Genomic DNA, 19,722 nt, shown 5'->3' on the forward strand with positions numbered 1-19,722 from the left:
AGGTGCCAGCAGATGTGGTGTATAGTGAGGGCCTATTCCTCATAGATGGCACCTTCACCCTGTGTCCTTACATGGTGGAAGGAGAAAGGGAGAAAACAGGCTCCCCTAGGCCTCTTTTATAAGGGCACTAGTCCCTTAGGCCTCATTTATAAGGGCACTGGTCCCATTCACAAGGGCCCCACCCTCATTACCTAGTTACCACCCAAAGGTCTCGCCTCTTAATACCAACACATCAAGGATTCAGTTTCAACATATAAATGTTGGACCATAGCACCTCCTTTCAGCCATTTCATAGCTTCTCTTTGTTTACAACATATGGAAAGGAGAGACAGTAGTGAAATTTTTATCTGTTGTTTATTAGATGCTTTGGCATACATCAAAATGACATTCGGTGATTATCTCTCAATTTCACTGATCCACATTCTCCTTGTGCCTCATTCCTTTGAGCAATTGAGAATAGAAACATTTAAAATTTATAAAATGGGAAAGTATATTTTAAAAGTTTAAGCTGCTTTTCATGCTAGCTGTTCATTTTTTCTTTGTCATGATTAAAAGCCAGCTGGAAATGGTACAGGTGCAAATTTTAAAGCAATTATTGTGGGAGGAGGTGAAATGTGACTTGGAGAGCATCCTTTTCCAGGATGGCTATGGTCCTATGACAGCCTTCATGGAGCACAGCTGCTATTTGATGTAAAACACAGTGCTGCCAAGAGAACAGAGAAGGAGCAGGAATCAGCTGAGTCAGGGAGATGATAGAATAGTTGAGATGCAGGGAAAACACAGTGGACTCAAGAAAGTAGCATCCTTGATTTATAATCAGTCCACCATTATTGCCAGTGGTGGTTTCCTTGAGGATTAACATCACTGAGCATCTAGCACAGTGCCTTACATCATATTGAAGATAATAAAAATTTGTTAAATGATGAATAAATGAATGAATCTTCAGAGATTGGAACTTTTAACATTTCATTTTCCAACAACCTAGCTAAGTTATAAGGCATCAACAATGGACAAAGCCATGATAGAATTATACCCAGGTCTGGCCGCGCACAGTGGCTCACACCTATGATCCCAGCACTTTGGGAGGCCGAGGCGAGTGGATCACCTGAGGTCAGGACCACCCTGGCCAACCTGGTGAAGCCCCATCTCTACTAAAAATACAAAAATTAGCCAGACCTGATGGTGCACACCTGTAATCCCAGTTGTTTGGGAGGCTGAGGCAGGAGAACCACTTGAACTTCGGAGGCAGATGTTACAGTAAGCCGAGATCGTGCCACTGCACTCCAGCCTGTGCAACAGAGTGGGACCCTGTCTCTAAAAAAAGAAAAAAAGAATCATAGCAAGGTCTGGATGGTTAATTATGTACATATGTGTAAGGTTATATCAAGTGGCACACCAAAATGACCAAAAGCTGCTTACATTTTACAGTTATTACTTGTTCCACATGAAAATCAGAATTTTTTAATCCCCAAATAACTTCACTTAGTCTTTTTTTTTTTTTTTTTTTGAGATGGAGTCTCACTCTGTTGCCCAAGCTGGAGTGCAGTGGCATGATCTTGGCTCACTGCGACTTCTGCCTCCCAGGTTCAAGTGATTCTCCTGCCTCAGCCTCTCTAGTAGCTGGGACTACAGGTGCATGCCACCACGCCCGGCTAATTTTTGTATTTTTAGTAGAGACGGGGTTTCAACATATTGGCCAGGCTGGTCTCGAACTCCTGACTTCATGATCTGCCTGCCTTGGTCTCCCAAAGTGCTGGAATTACAGGCATGAGCCACCGTGCCCGGCTCACTTAGTCTTTATGATGGTCTGGGTCCCAGTCATATTTCTGATACCTCCCAAATAAATTATTTGTACTTGAACCCTTGTCTCAAGGTCTGCTTCAGGAAAAATTTAAACTAAGCCACAGAGGGATTATACATTTAATATCTGATTATTTATGAAATACTTAATGTGTGCTATGTCCTATGAGGGAAAGAACAAAGCAAGGTGGCTGCCCTGATGCCACTAATGACTGCCTCAAAGAAACAATTCAAGAATTACAAAAGTGAGCAGAGCAAAATGAGTAGACAAGGCCTTGTGGAGTAGGCAAGCTTTAATTATAAACTCTGAAATTTGAATTTTATGTAATTTTATTGTGATTTTCTAATGCCATTAAATATTATTCTTCTTTTGATTTTTTTTTTAACCATTTAACAATGTGCAAACCATTCTCAAGGCCAGGTGCGGTGGCTCACACCTGTAATCCCAGCACGTTGGGAGGCCGAGGCAGGTGTATCACCTGAGGTCAGGAGTTTGAAACCAGCCTGGCCAACATGGTGAAACCTCGTCTCTACTAAAAATACAAAAATTAGCCAGGCAAAGTGGCAGGTGCCTGTAATCCCTACTCAGGAGGCAGGAGAATCACTTGAACCTGGGAGGCAGAGGTTAGCTGGGCGCAGTGGCACATGCCTGTAATCCCAGATACTTAAGAGGCTGAGGAAGAAGAACTGCTTGAACCTGGGAGGCAGAGGTTGCGGTGAGCCGAGATCGCGCCATTGCCCATCTAGCGTGGGCAACAAAAGCAAAACTCCATCTCAAAAAAAAAAAAAGAAAGAAAGAAAAAGAAAACCGTGCTCTGTCTTTCTACCTTCTTTAAAATCCCACCCAAGCCTTCCTTGAACAGTCTTGGTTACATGAAGAAAATAGTAGTCATCTAGACTTCCAAATTCTACTGTGGTTTTTTTGTTTTTTTTTTCCAGGAGAAACTACAACCTACCCTCCTCCTCCTCTTTAATTATTTCTTCTCTACCAAATTTCTCAACCTACTTATTTCTCTGGTCTTTCCCTCAACCAGATGCTGGCTTCCCGTTTCATCCAGTACCCCCAGGAAGCCATTTATCTACTCCCTCTGGTGGAGAGGCATTTGTCTGCAATTGATTAAAGTAGATGTATAAAAAAGGTCTAGGATATTTTAAATTTCTGTGTAAGAGAGACACATACTCAGGGGCAGACAGTCTATGCTTCCCTCCATGTATGTGCCTTGAAGAACTTGCTGTGACTCTGATTTTCAAGCTCAATTTCATATGCTACAATGTAATTGGGATAGCTATTGATACCCTTGGCCCTGCAACTTTTATAAGTGGTCACAAGTTAGCACTGTAGAATACCAATGGGAGGAAAAATATTTGCTATTTGACATCAAAATACTATCAACTAGTGTGTTTTAAAAAAATATCTCATGATTTCTATTCCTTGTTTGGGAAAGTCTGTACCTGGTTTTTCATCATTAAATTATGTTAGCAGTGACTGATTTTCATATGTAATAAAGAATAGATTTTAAGTGAATTAAATTCAAAGATTTTTTAATTTCTATTGCCTTTATTGGTTGGGGGCAGGGTGTGGAGTAATGAGAGCACCAATTTTCTAAAACGAATAGTGTGCTTTTATTCCAAGTTTTATCGAGACAATACTGCCACCTCTTGGTCTTCAGAAGAACCAATTTCCTTCGTTAAACTCCTTAAACAGAACATTTAATATACAAATTCAGTACAAATTGTTAAATTACGTAGAGCCACTAAGCTAGGATATTTTCTAGCAGGAATGCATCAGTAAATGGACAGTGCATCCTGACAACATGTGTGAAATGCAATGATGAAGTCAAGCTATGTTAGCTATGATAGAAGCAAAAGGAGGAGTAGGAATCTGAGAATCTCGGTGATTTAAATAAATGCCATGGCCAAGGTTAGAAAGATGATCCCTGAGTCATAAAGATGCTGCAGGTGGGACAAAGAACAGTTCTCACCTCCACTATCCCCTTCTGTGGTGCCTCTATCCTCCCACCACACTGAATTTTTCCTTATCCTCAGTCTCACCACGCTGTGTGCCTTGTGGCTCTCCAAATCTTTGTACATGTGCTTGCTTTGCCAGAAATGCCCTTTCCTGGCTAAGCCATGCACTTCCTTCCTCACTTTCATAAACTCATTTCTGAAACCACGTAAACCAGAAACTACTAATCTCAGCTCAAATATCAACACTACTGAAAAGCCTTCTCCAACTCCCCCAGATAGTTACTTCTTACACACACAGCATTTTTTTCTTTAATATTGTACCTACTGTTAATTTTTAAATATTTTATTTTATATACTTTACCAGTCTTCCCTACTAAATTCTGTGTTCCTTAAAGAATAAGACCTTGTCAGTCGGGCACAGTGGTTCATGCCTGTAATCCCAGCAGTTTGGGAGGCCAAGATGGGCGGATCATGAGGTCAAGAGATCGATACCATCCTGGCCAACATAGTGAAACCCTGTCTCTACTAAAAATACAAAAATTAGCTGGGCGTGGTGGCACGCATCTGTAGTCCCAGCTACTTGAGGCTGAGGCAGAAGAATCACTTGAACCCGGGAGGCAGAGATTGCAGTGAGCCGAGATTCCACCACTGCACTCCAGCCTGGCAACAGAGTGAGACTGTGTCTCAAAAAAAAAAAAGAAAAAGAATAAGAGCTTGTCTATCTTAGTTTGCTCAGGTTGCCATAACAAAATACCATAGACTGGATGGATTAAACAATAGAAATGTATTTCTCACAGTCCTGGAGGCTGGAAGTCCAAGATCAAGGTGCGAGCAGATTCAGTTTCTGGTGAGAGCCCTCTTCATGGCTTGCAGATGGCTGCCTTCTTACTGTGTCTTCACATGGTGGAAAGAGAGCGAGTGAGCTCTCTAGTGTGTCTTCTTGTAGGGATAACAATCCTGTAGGATCAGGGTTCCACCGCTATGATCTCATTTAACCTTAATTACTTCCTTAGAGGCCCCATTTCCAAGTACAATCACATTGGGGGTTAGGGCCTCAACACATGCATTTTAGGGGGACACAATTCGATCAATAGCACTATTTTATTTATTAGTATTCAATTTTATATAGAAGGCACTCAATATATTATTTATTGGCTAATTGTTTGGCTGACAGGCTGGCAGGGATAAAAATAGGATGGATGGATGGATGGATGGATGGATGGACAGATGGGTGATATTTATTAAAAGTGCCAGTGCATTGCATGGTTCTAAACTGTTTCATCTTACTCACCTGGGATTTTTTTCTACAGAAATATACTTCTAAGTTTATAATTAAAATCAGAAAAATGAGAGTTACTTTACAAGCGTTTTATATATCCCATAAACTCAGCACTACTTGTAGTACTTTTTTGCATAAAGTGTTTTGTGTTTTTTTTTTTTTGAGACGGAGTCTCGCTCTGTCACCTAGGCTGGAGTGCAGTGACGCAATCTCGGCTCACTGCAAGCTCCGCCTCCCAGGTTCACGCCATTCTCCTGCCTCAGCCTCTCCGAGTAGCTGGGACTACAGGCGCCTGCCACCACGCCCGGCTAATTTTTTGTATTTTTAGTAGAGACGGGGTTTCACCGTGGTCTCGATCTCCTGACCTCGTGATCCGCCCGCCTCGGCCTCCCAAAGTGCTGGGATTACAAGCGTGAGCCACCGTGCCCGGCCGCATAAAGTTTTTTAAGTAAGAGTTTGCTTTTGTCTTTGTAGGAAATCATCAGAAAGAATGAAATGCTCTTACTAATATGTATAAAAGTGTTATTCAACTGATATTAGAGAGGAAGCATGTTTAAAAAAAAAATATGGTATTTATTAATTGCTCATGAATCCCAGACCAGTCTGGGTCAGAAAGAACCCCTCACATCTTGGAGAATTGTGTGTATCCCCTTAAAATTCATATGTTGAAATCCTAATCTGCAATATGATGGTATTAGGAGGTGGGATCTTTGGAAGACAATTAGGTCATGAGGGTGGAGGCCCCCTTAATGGGATTAGTTCCCTTGTAAGAAGAGACACAGAACCTTACTTGCTCCCTCTCTATTCTGCACTATATGAGGACATAGCAGGAAGGTGGCCATCTGCAAACCGTGAAGAGAGGTCTCACCAGACCCCAACCATGCTGGCAACCTAATCTTAGACTTTCCAGTCTCCAGAACTGTGAGAAATGTTTGTTGTTTTAAGCCACCCAGTCTATGGTAATTTCTCATATTAACCGAGACTCACTGAGACAAGGGGTCACTCAAACATACTAGCCTAGGGCAACTATAATCCAGTAGATTTCTTGGCTGTCCTGAACAGGGAAGAAAATGGAACTTTTCAGCGTGCATGTGCTTTGGCACATGCAGTCATAAGCAAAGAGGGTACTTGCTCATGGTATTGATAGGTGATGGGTGGCAGAGGATATTTCTAGCCTGGAGTTGGGTGTGGCATGGATTCAACAAATATTTGCTTACTGCTAACATCTAAATTTAAGTGATACAGTTTCAGTAAAATATAATGTTTGATTTAGCAGCTTCAGTTTTAGCAAAAAGTTCCTAGCTTTAAAAAGAAAAAAAAAAAGAATTCATCAAAGACTACTAACTGCTGATTTTTTCTATGTCCACCCCTGTTTCTCTGGGCTTATTTCCTAATTTCACACTTGGGCTAAGAGGGGCTTCATGGGAAGCCCCAGCCATTACAGATGAGCTGTGCCCCATCCTCATTCTACCTGCACCCCATCTTTTACGTTCCAAGGCTAATTAAGTTCAACAATAGGCTTGATCATTGACCCTTGTCAAGTTAGGAAATCAGGTTAAGTAATAAGGGACTAGTTCATATTTCCTAGTTATTCAATCCTATTACATACCAAATATATAGTTAAAACATTGTGGGAAAATTTTGTTACTCAAATAGCATGGTATGTCTCTAGTAAATACATCCTAAAGGTTAACAGTGTGTATTTTTGAAAAAATTATTTAAATTTGTTGTTGTTGTGTTTTGTTTGTTTGTTTGAGACAGATGCTCACTCTGTCACCCAGGCTAGAGTGCAGTGGCACAATCTTGGCTCACTGCAATCTCTCCCTCCCAGGTTCAAGTAATTCTCCCTTCTCAGCCTTCCAAGTAGCTGGGGCTATAGGCACATGCCACCACACCCAGCTACTTTTTGTATTTTTTAGTAGAGATAGGGTTTCACCATGTTGGTCCTGAACTCCTGACCTCAAGTGATTCGCCTGCCTTGGCCTCTCAAAGTGCTAGGATTATAAGCGTAAGCCTCAGCACCCAGCCAATTATGTTAGTCTTAAAATTTGATTATTTTGCCACTGATTTATATTGTTTTAGAGGCATTTTTATTCTATTTCTGTCTGGTCTTTATTTTGCCTTGAAAACTCGTTTTTTTTAAACACATTTTCTCTATCCTGTATCAATCCTACCTTCATTCCCCCAAATCTGACTATCAAATACCTTATATGTAGTTTTGCTTTCTAGCAGAGCTATGCACAGTAACTCAAATACCCTTATATGCTCTTTGGTGTGTTTATTTAACAGGTTCAGGAATGATATTGGCCTGGGCTGAGAAATACTGTTTATAAGCTTGAAATATTAATTGGGTTTATTTTCTTTTGCAATTCCTAGATAGAAGAGCGAGCAGAATTTTTGAATAAGTCTGTGCAGAAAAGGTAAATATGGTTGATGGTTCAATTGAGCTAATCAGCTAGCATATGTATGAGAAGATTCTCATATTTTTATGTGTATGTTTTTACTTTTTTAGCAGTGGTGTCAAATCGACCCATCAAGCAGCAGTAGTCTCCAAGATTGACAGCAGACTGGAGCAGTATACCAGTGCAATTGAGGTGAGAATTGTCCTCAGCATTATGGTCCTGCTGAACAGAAATAGATTCTGACTACATAGAAAATCATAAAAACACTTAGGACAATAATCAAGTCCAATAGCCACAGGAGTGTTAGAAATTTTTTTTTTTTTTTTTTTTTTTTTTTTGAGACAGAGTCTCACTCTGTTGCCCAGGCTGGAGTGCAGTGGCAATCTCGGCTCACTGCAACGTCTGCTTCCCGGGGTCAAGCAATTCTGCCTCAGCCTCCCGAGTAGCTGGGATTACAGGGGCCCACCACCACACTTGGCTAATTTTTGTATTTTTAGTAGAGACAGAATTTCACCCTGTTGGCCAGGCAGGTCTCGAACCCCTGACCTCAAGTGATCTGCCTGCCTTGGCCTCCCAAAGCCGAATGTGAGCCAACACATCTGGCCCCCAATAGTGTTAGAATATTAAGGATGCTTTATTACACTTTGAAATTCTAAGAAATACAATAATAAAGATAAATTTTAGAAGAGTTTTAAATAAATTATTTTCTACCTTCAGCCTGAATATTGTTTAATGAAAAGGTTTTTTTTTAACGAATGGGTTTACTGGTATTTAAATATATATATATATATATTTAAGTCTTCTTTCAAGTCTTCTGTCAGATCTGGGTTTAAATGTCACTTCCTCAGAGTAGCCTTCTTTGCACCCCCAAACTAAGTACTGTCCCCCGATTTTGTGCCATGCTTTATGGCACATCATTATTTTTCACAGCACTTAGCACAATGTGAAATAAATACTTATATAACTAGTTACTATCTTCCTTTTCTATTAAAATATAAGCCCACTGCAGCTGACTGTCTTCTTGTTTTTTGTTTGTTTGTTTGTTTATTTGTTTTGAGACGGAGTTTCACTCTTGTTGCCCAAGCTAGAGTGCAATGGTGCAATCTCGGCTCACTGCAACCTCCGCATTCCAGGTTCAAGCAATTCTCCTGCCTCAGCCTCCCAACTGTCTTGTTTTGAGCACGATTGTATCCCCAGAACCTAGCAAAGTGCCCTTCATACAGTAGGCATTTAAGAGGTATTGTTGAGGCCAAGTGTGGTAACTCATGCCTGTAGTCACAGCACTTCGGGAGGCCGAGGCATGAGGATCCCTTGAGCCCGGGAATTCAAAACCAGCCCGGGCAACATAGGGACTATGCCCAGCTAATTTTTTCATTTTTTTCTCTACAAAATAGAGAGAGGCCTATGGTTCCAGCTACTCGGGAAGCTGAAGTGGGAGGATCACTTGAGCCCTGGAGGTCGTGGCTGTAGTGAGCCTTGATTGTGCCACTGCACTCCAGCCTAGGTGACAGAGCAAGACCCTGTCTCAAAAAAAAAAAAAAAGTATCTGTTGAAGACACAAAGTAGAATATCAATTTCACAATAAATGGTGTTCCAACAAAAAGTATATTTCATTTTTGAAAGATCCTCTGATCTAGCTGTGATGGTTTATTTTGAGGGACATATGTCATCAGCATACAGTTTTACAACAGAAATTATCACTCATTTTTGGTGGAGGTGTTTACACAATGAATTTTTAAGATGATAATGTTGAGGAAGACAAACTCAGTATAATTTTACGAGAACAAACTTCCCAGCACCAATCCTAAAAATAACTCACAAATTTCAGGGAACAAAAAGCGCAAAACCTACAAAGCCGGCAGCCTCGGATCTTCCTGTTCCTGCTGAAGGTGTACGCAACATCAAGAGTATGTGGGAGAAAGGGAATGTGTTTTCATCCCCCACTGCAGCAGGCACACCAAATAAGGTGAGCGTCTGATTTTTGTCTTTTAAGTGTAGAGGGGCATATTTTTTTGCAATTCGATTTTGATTTAGGAATCACACTAGTAAATAATAAAAGCAGTGAAGAAGGTGCAATTTGTACTTTGTTTTGCAATGACCACAAAAGCAAGCTCAGAGAGAATGTGTTCGTGAGGTTGCACGAGGTACTAAGCCCGGGCCATCTTACTCCAAATAAAGTGCCTGATCTGAAATGTCCACCCTTGGAGTTGGAGTGGGGTGAGTTACAAGGGAAAGAAAACCAGATAACATATTCTGTAAATATCAAGTGTTAAGGTTTATGGTTATGTGAAATCATAGTTAATGATATTTTGAATTTGCTTTGAAAATTCCTTCCCAGGTAAAGTTCACTTCATTCTTTAATATTTTGGATGATTGCCCCTTTGTAGGAAACTGCTGGCTTGAAGGTAGGGGTTTCTAGCCGCATCAATGAATGGCTAACTAAAACCCCAGATGGAAACAAGTCACCTGCTCCCAAACCTTCTGTAAGTACCTTCAGGTTTTTCTGAGTTTCTTTGATCTCCCAGCTTCTACCAGCAGAAGAAAACAAGCAGTTGGTCTGTTTACCTAGGAATGGCAGCGCTCCTGTTCTTTGCTTTCCCTGATGAATAACAAACAAGAAAGTGTTCAGATTTACAACAGTTCTAAGAAGCTGCATCTCAGTTACTCAGAGGGTAAAATGGAACGAAATAATCACCTCTACACCCTGAGAGGAGGAATCAGCTAGAATATTGAGGCGGTTCAAATTTAGATCCTTTACTTGTCTATTTGTTTAGCTTCTATTCTATAAATTCGGGATAGAAATTTGAAAATGAAAGGTCAAATCATTTTGGCTACTTCTTTATCAAGAGCACCCCTAAACTTATTCCCAAAAGAATATGTATATTGCCTATTGGGAATCCATATGTTCCAATTTGCCTAATTTTTATAACTTGGCACAAAAATGCAGTTATTGGGTAGTTGTTGAAATAATTGGTCTAATTGTGTTGTCAACACCTCCTGAGGAAAGTCATAAAACTGGAAACTAGAAAAACTGGTTATGAATGATGTTTTTGAGAACCTAAAATTTTCTTAATTTATTAAGTGCAGCTATCTTACTAAAAAGTACATTTCTTTTCACCTTTTCGTTGAATGTATACGACAATTGCTTGCATTTGTCATTATAATAAGAAAATGTATCAAGCTCCCCACTGTATATTGCTGAGCTTTCCCTGTTAAGTTTGCTTTTATAGCTTTGTTGGTGCCCAAGGGAGCTGAGAGTCCACTGTCATAATCCTACATTCTAGAGGAAGAAGAAAAACTTTCCAATCCTAGGCCTCTGTGCATTTAATTGCATCCATTGGCTCCATGCCATTTAATTGCATTCGTTGGCTCCATATATAATCTCCAAAGTCATTAAATTTTGTCACTTTCCAATTTAAAAAGGAAGAAATGGAAATGTTCACAAATCCTTCTTGGGCACAACTCCTTGAACCATTTAATTAATCTACACCCCGAGATTCTTTGCATAAAGGCTCACAGGAGGTATAAACTAATGTCAACCCAATTTACAATTGGAAAATCTTTATACGTTGAAAAAAGCAACTTTTCCTCCCCCTCTCAATAGGTACAAGAATGGGGGTTTATAAAAGGACACAGTTGAGACAAGAGACCAGACCCAAAAGTTATGTGCTCTTTAGTACCTCAAGTTTTCCAAGCATCTCTGGTAACATAAGGAGTAGAAATTATTTTCAAAAACAAAACAAACAAAGCCATGGCAGTGTATATAAATTTTGTGGTTCCATACCAGTGATTATTAACCCTTTTTGAATTATGAACCCCTTTAAAACCTAATGAAATTTAAGGACCCTCTCCCCCAAAATATACAAAAAAAAACAGGCAATGGACCTACTGAGTAACTCTCAAGATACTAAGTAAGAAGAGAAAGATCTATGTTTCCCTCTTTGATAAGTATGAAATATTTGGGGGAGATGATAATTTTTGCACATTTATGATATTTGCAATCTTTCATTTTTGTAGCAGATTATACTCAAAAATTTGATCCAGAACTTGGCCCCTATTCTTTTATCAGCACTTTAACATGTAAACTTAAAAGTTTACCATCATCTGTATGACATCCTAATGAGGTTAAAAAGATAAAATTCAGTTATTATTATGATAGGTATAACTGTATCCAGGTTTCCACAGCAAAAACAAAACAAAACATGCACTATGTTCTGGGGTTATTGACAGCCTCCTAAAAAAAAAAAAAAGGTATTACAGAGAAATTACAAAATCATTGCCTGCTTTACCTACTAATTCGTATGTGACTTGCTAGATCACCCCCTAGAGGGTGAAGAAAAGGAAAGAAGAACATGGCAGTTAGTATAGATTTTAGTGAGATCCTTCTTGCCATTAGATTTTGTAGACTAGTGTGGCTTCCTGAATGAGAACCAGATGGAAGAAAGTTCTATGAAATCAATGTTGTAAATACACCAGATTGCTACTGGGATATCCCTTGCTATTTGTGGGTAGAATTTATAGGATTTCAGTGTAACTTTGTAACTGCAATTCAATTCTGAGTATGTCTGTTTGAGCTGGTTTGTCTATTCTCTGTGTCTAAACTGCATGTTACACAGCAATTAAAAAGCTAATTTGTCTTTCTTTTTGTTTAAAAAAAAACCAACAATGTCTTTCTCAGCTGACCTTCTGTTCCTCACTCTTTGGTCTCTGGTTGATTGGAAACCTGCTTCTCCTGCCTTCATTTCTCCCTCTTCTTCCGGAGTGGGTCTTTCTCTAAAATGTAGTCTGGTCAGGTAATTCCATTTATATTTCCCCTTTGATTTAAAATGCCAACTTATAACTCGGATGTTAATATTTTCTTAAAAGGACTCTTTAAACTCTTTAAGTGATCTCGAAAGATCCATTGGCAGGATTTATGGGAAGTGCAATCCATTTTCTTAGATAGAAGAACGTGCATGAGAAGGAAAAATATTTGTCTCATATGAATCAAATAAACAAAGCGATAATAGCTGCTTTCCCGAGCTTCCCTCAGCATGTTCCTAATTATAGTTTCCAAAATTTTAAAACAGTCTTCCAGACAGCTTGGCAGCTTTCACCTACGCTGGCAAATGTAGTGGAATTCTACAAAAATAATCAGATTTGTTGCTTAATGGCTCCAAGTTAAATAGGTGTAACTCTCTAATAGAATATCAGGAATTCATGACACAGAGGAAATCCAGAAACTCAGTAAAGTTTAGGCAAATCTGAAATGCTTCACAGGTATCATTTAACTGTGCATTTTCAGTGTTACAATCTCAATACTATCTATCAGAAATCTGTCCATTTAGATCAGTGTCCATGGGTAAATGCAACTGCTGTTAGCTTTGCCTTCCTCCTGAGAAAAGGGTTTGCCAAGATAAGCATTACTATTTCAGTAAAACACATTTATTTTCTACAAACTACCTTTTGCCAAGTACTAATATAAGCAAATGCTGGAAGAAAAGTAAATTGAAACAGAAATTTGGATCCTTATCCAAATGAAATTAATTATGAGGTAGTAAATAAAGACTCTACGCTATATAACTGTTATCGATCATATTTTAGTGTTTCCATCCCAAGATTTCCACATGTTCTTACACATGTCATCAACTGTCAACTTCTCGCATGGGTTCAATTTGTGATGAATGTTTATATTTGCTAGGTTCTACTGATCCACTTCTGAATTACCCACTTGCCCCTCGGGAGACACAAAATGATTTTAGGGTGAGGAAAGTGCTGCTAGAAAAGGGACTTTGTGGATGGGCACGGTGGCTCACACCTGTAATCCCAGCACTTTGAGAGGCTGAGGCGGGCAGATCATGAGGTCAGGAGATCGAGACCATCCTGGCTAACATGGTGAAACCCGACCTCTACTAAAAATACAAAAATTAGCTGAGCGTTGTGGCTTGTGCCTGTAATCTCAGCTACTCAGGAGGCTGAGGCAGGAGAATCGCTTGAACCCGGGAGTCAGAGGTTGCAGTGAGCCGAGATCACGCCACTGCACTCCAGCCTGGGCGACAGAGCAAGACTCTGTCTCAAAAAAGAAAAAGAAAAAAAAAAAGTGACTTTGTTTGGGCTGCCTGGCAACGGATCCCAAGATAGTGATTCCAGAGCAAGTTGTTTACATGGAGGTGAAGAAAACCCTACAGGGGCTGAGGTTGGGAGGAGGCAGCCTGCCCAGAAGGTGTTATTAAGCAAGTCCTCACATGGACTGTTAAACCTTAATCCCATGGAGGAAATCCTGGAAGCCACCAAAGAACACATACTTCAGAGTTACCCAAGCTGAGGCGAGAGTGAGCCTGAAAATAATATTGCACCAACATTCACCAGTCAGCCATTGAGGACTGTTCCTGGGGATGTTATAATAATTCTTTGAACTTTCCAGCCTGCCTCCTGGGCAGGCAAAACAGGCATCTGTACCCAGAGAAAGTCCCTAGGCAGAGAAGTGCCGTGTGGGTAGTTAGCAGTCGAGCTGGTGTGCACTAAAGTAGTAAGGGCTGGGGGAAAAGAGGTGAGTACAAATTGAGTTCATCTGTGAGGCAGGAAATGCTTATCAAACCCCAAATTAATTATTTTTAAATAACCTATGATCTATTGACTTGTAAGTGTGCAGAAATTTAAAATGAGGCTACATTATTTTAAACATACTCCTGTTTCGCTTTTACTGATCAATAAACAGTAAGTCCTTAGGAAAGGACAAGGACCCAGACAGAGGCTATAGTTCCAGCCCATTCTTATATCATAAGACATGTCACGGTCTATATAAAATCAAACAACAGCTAACCCCATCTCTACTAAAAATACAAAAAAATTAGCCGGGCATGGTGGCACACGCCTGTAATCCCAGCTACTCGAGAGGCTGAGGCAGGAGAATCACTTGAACCCAGTAGACGGAGGTTGCAGTGAGCCAAGATCATGCCACTACACTCCAGCCTGGGCTACAGAGTGAGACTCTGTCTCATAAAAAAATAAAAAAATCAAACAACAGCTGATGGTCCTTTCAATTCCATTTCAGATCACTGGGGTAAAGCGTATTAAACAACAAACTGATTCAAATAAACAATAGATGTGGCCATTTATTTAGAGCTGGCTAGAAAATATAAATGGCCACCTATCGATGTTTTTCTGCTTTCTCTTTATTAGGACTTGAGACCAGGAGACGTATCCAGCAAGCGGAACCTCTGGGAAAAGCAATCTGTGGATAAGGTCACTTCCCCCACTAAGGTAATCTATTGGGAGGACTAGTATTTCAGAGGTTTGTTTTCCTCATGTATGCTGTAGTATAATGTCCTGGAGTCAGATGAGAAATATCACTGACCTACAGATCTTTGCCTGCACACCCATCAGTGTCTAAAAGACCAGTACATAACACAGTGAAAGGAAAAGTGCATTGCAAGTTTGTCAGTCATACAACATAAACAGCCCAAATCCATGGAATGGTTCTCAGTAAGACATCCTCAATACACCACAGTGGTAGGAACGTTGGCAGCAGAAGGCTGTATGGGATACCATGGTCTACGTTTCCTTACAAGGTCCCAGCTTGGTGCCACAGTCATTTAAAAATCACTTGGGGAAAACATCTGTTTCCCTGAGTGTTTCCAAAACTACTTTCTGGAACCATTTTAGATTATATTGCCACTGCCAGCAGCCTAAGACTCAGGGTTGCTATGGCAAACAAATTAAAATAATATTCAAAAGTAAGGCAACCATTTACCAGCCTATGAAAATGAATGACTAAGAATGATTGGGTTCCTCTTACTTTTAGTCTTCTGGTCAAAGGATATGGTCATTCTTCAGAAAGGAGGCTCTGAAGAACATCTAAATGATGTTTAGACTGCAAATGGGACCCTTTGTGATACAATGAGCTCATTCAACTCCCAACTGTAGCCTTTCCCCATTTCAAGTAATAGACCTAGTCTTCTCCTTCAATAAAAAGAAAATTAAAAAGGGAGAAACTGGAGACCAACAATAAGCAAGGTTAGAACAGGCTGCTTATGGGTTGATTTAAACAGAAGCACTTCGTAAGCAAACTCAGGACTAAAGAGCACATCAACAGCAACTAGAGAATCACTACAATTCACTGCAGGGAGAGAATTACCTTCCCTTTCCTACTTTCTACATGCTCTTAGTTCTGGTGCAGCTACCTAAACATATTACCCCACCTTCACTATTAGCTATGTATTGTGCTTTTATTCCATTAAAATCCACTAGCCTTTCTAAGTTATTGCTAAACATATTAAAAGTACCTGCTGGTAATTATCACATTGCAAACTACTAGCGCTACAAGTAAGCACCCCACTATATGCTAGACACTATTCTACCTTCTTACCCTCCATCATTTCATTTGATCCTCCAGTCACCATGTGAGGTAAGTAGTGTATCACTCTCATTTTGCAGCTGAGAAAAATGAGGCATTGAGAGATGAAGTAACTTTCCCAAAGTCACACAGTGAATAAGTAGCATAGCCTGCATTGACACTCCAGCAGTCTGATCTGAGCCTGCATTTTTAACCATTATACATGGTACTTTCTTTTAGGATGCATATTCAGGAGAAAATGTATAGTTGTTCAATTCCTTGTATAATTTTCTCTCGGTGGCAGGGGAGAAAAGAACGTTCTTTGTTATTTTTTAAACAAAGAATGAGCTCGTTGACCTAAGCTTTTATGACCTCTCTAGCCTATGCTATTAGCGCCTAGCAGGTTTGTCAGCCATGCAATGTAAATAGTCCAAACCTATGGAATGGTTCCCAGGAAGACATTCTCTATACACCACTGTGGGAGGAGCGTTGACAGCAGAAGGCTCTCCTCTCAGACCTCTGAGAGGTATCTGACCTCTCAGAATGGCAGTTCCAGTGTGTATATAGGTTCCTGTCTGAAAAGGGGATGTCAGCTGGCCATAGACCATCATCACCAGTATAATGGAGTCTCTGGATAACATTCCTCCTAGCCAGAGCTCTGGAAAGTGGAACAAAGATGATGTGGAATGGTCAGACTCAGAGAACACCACTCACATACAAACATGAATGGTACTCCCTGGAGTTATGTAGCACCAGGGCAGTACAAGGTAGGAGAGTGACAGTGTGAGTTTTCACGTGCCACTAACCTCTTTCTACAGTAGTAATAATATAACCACCAGACCCAGAACTGAGTTTATGAGGTAGCAGATTAAGTACCTCTTTTGCTTCAAACTGTCAAACTCATTTCTTGTTACTCAGTCATTCCTTAGAAATGAATACAATGAACACCCTTGAAAATTTGAATTCACAACACTTTAAGATTTCTTAATAGCTTGGCAAAAATTTTTAGCAACTAGCTGAGGGGGAAAGAATGGTATAAGAATAGGACTATAGGTCAGATAAGTCTCATGGGGTAGGGGTGTAAGAATAGGAAGGAGAAAATAGAGATTGCTAGATTAAAAATGGGAGAAAACTAAAGATAAACATCCTCCTTCACCATCATACATTGATGTGGCCCTCATTGAGCTATTCAGTCGCATGTGCCTGTTCTGGAATACACACTGTAGATTTTTGGCTCTTACAGTGGAGCTTAAAAATGAAAAAAAAAAAAAAAGCAACTTACTTGACTCTAAATGCTATGAGCAAGGCCAAAAGTTAAGACAGGAAAAGAGAACATAAAGGAGAAAGACAGGAAGAGGGAAATGAAAAAAATCAGCAGAAGGAAGGATAAAATAAAAGAAGATCCAGCCGGGCACAGTGGCTCACACCTGTAATTCCAACACTTTGGGAGGCCGAGGCAGGCAGATCACTGGAGGTCAGGAGTTTGAGACCAGCCTGGCCAACATATGGGGAAACCCTGTCTCTACCAAAAATACAAAAATTAGCCGGGCGTGGTGGTGTACGCCTGTAATCCCCAGCTACTCAGGAGGCTGAGATGGGAGAATCGCTTGAATCTGGGAGGCAGAGGTTGCAGTGAGCTGAGATCACACCACTGCACTCCAGCCTGGGTGACAGAGCAAGATTCCATCTCAAAAAAAATAAACAGTAAAATAAAAGATCATATTTGAATGGAATGCCGATAATAATCCTCCCTTTCATAAATATTTATTCCTGCCATACTGTTATTCTTTTTTCTTCTGACTATAAAAACCATCTGCCTGAAACACTGCAGGCTGTCAGTTTCACACTACAGGCTGTCAATTTCAAGTTTTCTTCTCTTGGCAGGTTTGAAACAGTTCCAGAAAGAACCCAAGCTCAAGACGCGGGACGAGCTCAGTTGTAGAGGGCTAATTTGCTCTGTTTTGTATTTATGTTGATTTACTAAATTGGGTTCATTTTCTTTTATTTTTCAATATCCCAATAAACCCATGTATATTATCACTATATTTAATAATCACAGTCTAGAGATGTTCATGGTAAAAGTACTGCCTTTGCACAGGAGCCTGTTTCTAAAGAAACCCATGCTGTGAAATAGAGACTTTTCTACTGATCATCGTAACTCTGAGCAGTGATACCAACCACATCTGAAGTCAACAGAAGATCCAAGTTTAAAATTGCCTGCAGAATGTGTGCAGTATCTAGAAAAATGAACCGTAGTTTTTGTTTTTTTAAATACAGAAGTCATGTTGTTTCTGCACTTTATAATAAAGCATGGAAGAAATTATCTTAGTAGGCAATTGTAACACTTTTTGAGAGTAACCCATTTCAGATTTGAAATACTGCAATAATGGTTGTCTTTAAAAAAAAAAAAGAAATGTACTGTTAAGGTATTACTTTTTTTTATGCTGATGATTCATATCTAAATTACATTATTATGTTAGCTGACAGTGGTACTGATTTTTTAGGTTGGTTGTTTTGTGGATTTCTTTAGTAGTGATAGTAGCCTGAACCACATTTTAGATAACTCAATTATGTATGTATGTGCATACACATATACAAACACACTAATGGTAGAATGCTTTTTTATGTGCTAGACTATTATATTTAGTAGTATGTCATTGTAACTAGCCAATATCACAGCTTTTGAAAAATTAAAAAATCACATTATATTAATATTTCATATTTGCCAATAGAAACATGGCAGATAGGTATCAATATGTTTTCAATGCCTGATGACCTATAAGAAGAAAGTATTGAAAAGAAGAGAGATTAGAAGTGTCACAAGGAGTTGAAATTTTCTTTTTTTTTTTTTTTTTTGAGACAGAGTCTCGCCGTGTCTCCCAGGTTGGAGTGCAGGGGCGCGATCTCAGCTCACTGCAAGCTCTGCCTCCTGGGTTCACGCCATTCTCCTGCCTCAGCCTCCCGAGTAGCTGGGACTACAGGCACCCGCCAACACGCCCGGCTAATTTTTTGTATTTTTAGTAGAAACGGGGTTTCACCGTGTTAGCCAAGATGGTCTCGATCTCCTGACCTCGTGATCTGCCCGTCTCGGCCTCCCAAAGTGCTGGGATTACAGGCATGAGCCACCGTGCCCGGCCAGGAGTTGAAATTTTCTAAAAGACATAGTATTTAGTTTATAATTAAATTCATTCTTGAAGTCCGGTGTGAATTTTATTAATGCTATCATCTCGACCAAGCTCAAAGCCTACTTATTAGAAACAATGAAGTTCACAATAGGTCATAAGGTCTCTTCCTTTTTCTAAAATTGAAAGACAAGAAATTTAGTGCCAATATTGTACAGATAGAAATTCCATGTATGAGTCTCAACAAAGACTACCTTTGGCTAAATGTCTGGAAGCAGAGAAGTGAGCAAAATCCAGTGTTGAAGAGTCATGACAGTACTTTGATCTTTATATACTCTGAAGCATTTCTTTAAACTTTTCTACCTTTATTTGTCATTGGTACTTATAGTAAGTTGACAATGTGGTGAAATTTCAAAATTATATGTAACTTCTACTAGTTTTACTTTCTCCCCCAAGTCTTTTTTAACTCATGATTTTTACACACACAATCCAGATCTTATTATATAGCCTCTAAGTCTTTATTCTTCACAGTAGATAATGAAAGAGTCCTCCAGTGGCTTGGCAAAATGTTCTGGTATAGCTGGATACATACAGTGGAGTTATATAAACTCATACCTCAGTGGACTTAACCAAAATTGTGTTAGTCTCAATTCCTACCACACTGAGGGAGCCTCCCAAATAACTATTTTCTTATCTACAGTATTCCTCCAGAAGAGCTAACCAGGGCAGGGCTGGCATGAGAAGTGACACCTGCGTTACAAAGTCTATCTTCCTCATAAGTCTGTAAAGAGCAATTGAATCTTCTAGCTTTAGCAAACCTAAGCCAAAGGAAGGAAA

General features: G+C 39.8%; 1 protein-coding gene across 9 annotated transcripts in view; it reads left to right on the forward strand.

The window, feature by feature from the left end:
* The window catches only part of CALD1 (caldesmon 1), a 194,765-nt gene extending 176,518 nt beyond the window's left edge, over positions 1 to 18,247 (forward strand). For 4 of the 9 annotated variants that reach the window (XR_004032978.1, XR_004032982.1, XR_004032979.1 and 1 more), the window contains 7 exons: positions 7,424 to 7,467; positions 7,560 to 7,641; positions 9,278 to 9,415; positions 9,837 to 9,932; positions 12,128 to 12,242; positions 14,611 to 14,691; positions 17,648 to 18,094. Coding sequence is in view for 4 of the 9 variants with exons in the window: in XM_030825712.1 (XP_030681572.1) it covers positions 7,424 to 7,467; positions 7,560 to 7,641; positions 9,278 to 9,415; positions 9,837 to 9,932; positions 14,611 to 14,691; positions 17,648 to 17,653 (447 nt within the window). In the remaining 5 variants the exon portion in view is untranslated. Of the gene's footprint in view, positions 1 to 7,423; positions 7,468 to 7,559; positions 7,642 to 9,277; positions 9,416 to 9,836; positions 9,933 to 12,127; positions 12,243 to 14,610; positions 14,692 to 17,647 lie in introns of all 9 variants that reach the window. The other 5 variants (XM_030825712.1, XM_030825714.1, XM_030825715.1 and 2 more) reach the window with 3 other exon arrangements.
* Positions 18,248 to 19,722: the final 1,475 nt, after the last annotated feature.

Source organism: Nomascus leucogenys, chromosome 13, assembly GCF_006542625.1.
Source record: "Nomascus leucogenys isolate Asia chromosome 13, Asia_NLE_v1, whole genome shotgun sequence".
In the NCBI taxonomy this organism is placed as follows: Eukaryota; Metazoa; Chordata; class Mammalia; order Primates; family Hylobatidae; genus Nomascus; species Nomascus leucogenys.